Here is a 1,542-nt window from a genome sequence, read left to right as displayed (position 1 = left end):
TCACTATCTGACCATGAATTTGTAAGAAAGTAAAGTTTGATATTAAGTTTCTGGACTACAAAAAATAAATCCTGGGACTGGAGAGATGTCTCAGCTGTTAAGAGTGCTAACTGCTTTTGCAGAGGACCCGGGTTTGATTCCCAGCACCCACATGCTGGCTACAAACCATCCAGGGGAATCCAAAGCCCTCTTTGCATGCAGCATTGCACGACACGGGTGTACTCCCATACATGCAGGCAAAACACTCATACACATAAAATAAAAATAATAAATAAAATATTAAAAAATAAATAGCTGGGCGTGGTGACGCATGCCTTTAATCCCAGTACTCGGAAGCAGAGGCAGGCAGATCTCTGTGAGTTCAAGGCCAGCCTGGTCTATGTAGTGAGTTCCAGGACAGCGGGGGCTACAGGGAGACTCTGTCAAGACCCAAACAAGCAAACAAATAAATAAACTTTCCCTGGTGTTCAATGTCAACATACCCAGTAAGATTTGGACAACATTTCATCTCCAAAAGTCCAGTTTGATCAAGGGCACAAGCATAAATATCAATACAGTGACCATTTGCAGCAGTTCTACTGGCAAGCATCTCATAGTGCTGTAAAGAAAGAAAAACTATTTTTAGGAAACAGAAACTTAATTCCCAAGGTATGCCTTAATATACCAAAGGATGTAATCAAGTGTAGGAACATGGGGATCATTTTCTATAAAACTTCCCCCCAAAATACAGCATTTATAAACACTTTAAAGCCACCCATTCTAACTAAAGTCAAAAGATGGGACAGTAAGTTAATAGTAGCTGATCTGGAAGAGAATCACTGCAAGAGCACCTGTCAGCCATGACTCTAAGACCAGAGCAAGTAGCTGCTTTTCACGCCAGAGCAGCCCATACCTGGCACTTGTTGCCACAATTACAGCTCACATCCAAGGGTACCTACTTTGGTTGCCTTTTTCATGAACCGTGCATTATCTTTCTCAATATCATGCCAGGAACGAATAGGAGTCTTCAATTCGTCTCCAACCACCATGCCAGGTCCTTGGGTTGGGGGGCCTCCAGTGAACACCATGATCCTGGCCCCAGTGTTTGGAAAAGTACCCTAAAATAGTAAATAGCGTTGCAGAAATAGACAACTCCACTTCTGAACGTGGTTTCAACTTCCGAACAAAACCCTCCAAAGATGAAGTCTTTTACATTCCTAGCCCATCTTCAGCTGCTCTCAGTACTGATGCTGCTGCACAGTGATATGGATAACCATCAACTTCCGAACAAAACCCTCCAAAGATGAAGTCTTTTACATTCCTAGCCCCTCTTCAGCTGCTCTCAGTACTGATGCTGCTGCACAGTGATATGGATAACCGAGTAGAAAAGCGGGACTTACTTTCTCCCAACCAGGTGGTTTTGTACACTCTTAATAATTTGCTGGGAACACCTCCTATTGCTCTAATCCCCTTACTTTTTCATGAAAAATTTTTTGTATTTTCAAAATATTGAGGAGCTCTCTCAATGTGGTAATAAAGGCTAAAGTGCTTTCTGATACAGGA

At 42.3% G+C, this 1,542-nt stretch overlaps 1 protein-coding gene across 1 annotated transcript in view; it reads right to left on the bottom strand.

Annotated features, from left to right (window-relative positions):
- Sec23b (SEC23 homolog B, coat complex II component) overlaps positions 1–1,542 on the bottom strand; it is a gene marked incomplete in the record, with an annotated part of 40,689 nt that overhangs the window by 24,754 nt on the left and 14,393 nt on the right. Inside the window, 2 exon segments of the mRNA XM_029566983.1 lie at positions 483–598; positions 939–1,097. Coding sequence (XP_029422843.1) covers positions 483–598; positions 939–1,097 — 275 coding nt within the window.

The sequence above is a fragment of the Nannospalax galili genome, unplaced genomic scaffold, assembly GCF_000622305.1.
Source record: "Nannospalax galili isolate Female #2095 unplaced genomic scaffold, S.galili_v1.0 scaffold3261, whole genome shotgun sequence".
NCBI classification, from domain to species: Eukaryota; Metazoa; Chordata; class Mammalia; order Rodentia; family Spalacidae; genus Nannospalax; species Nannospalax galili.
The sequence above is the reverse complement of the archived record's forward strand: the minus strand, read 5'-3'. Positions and strand labels throughout refer to the sequence as shown.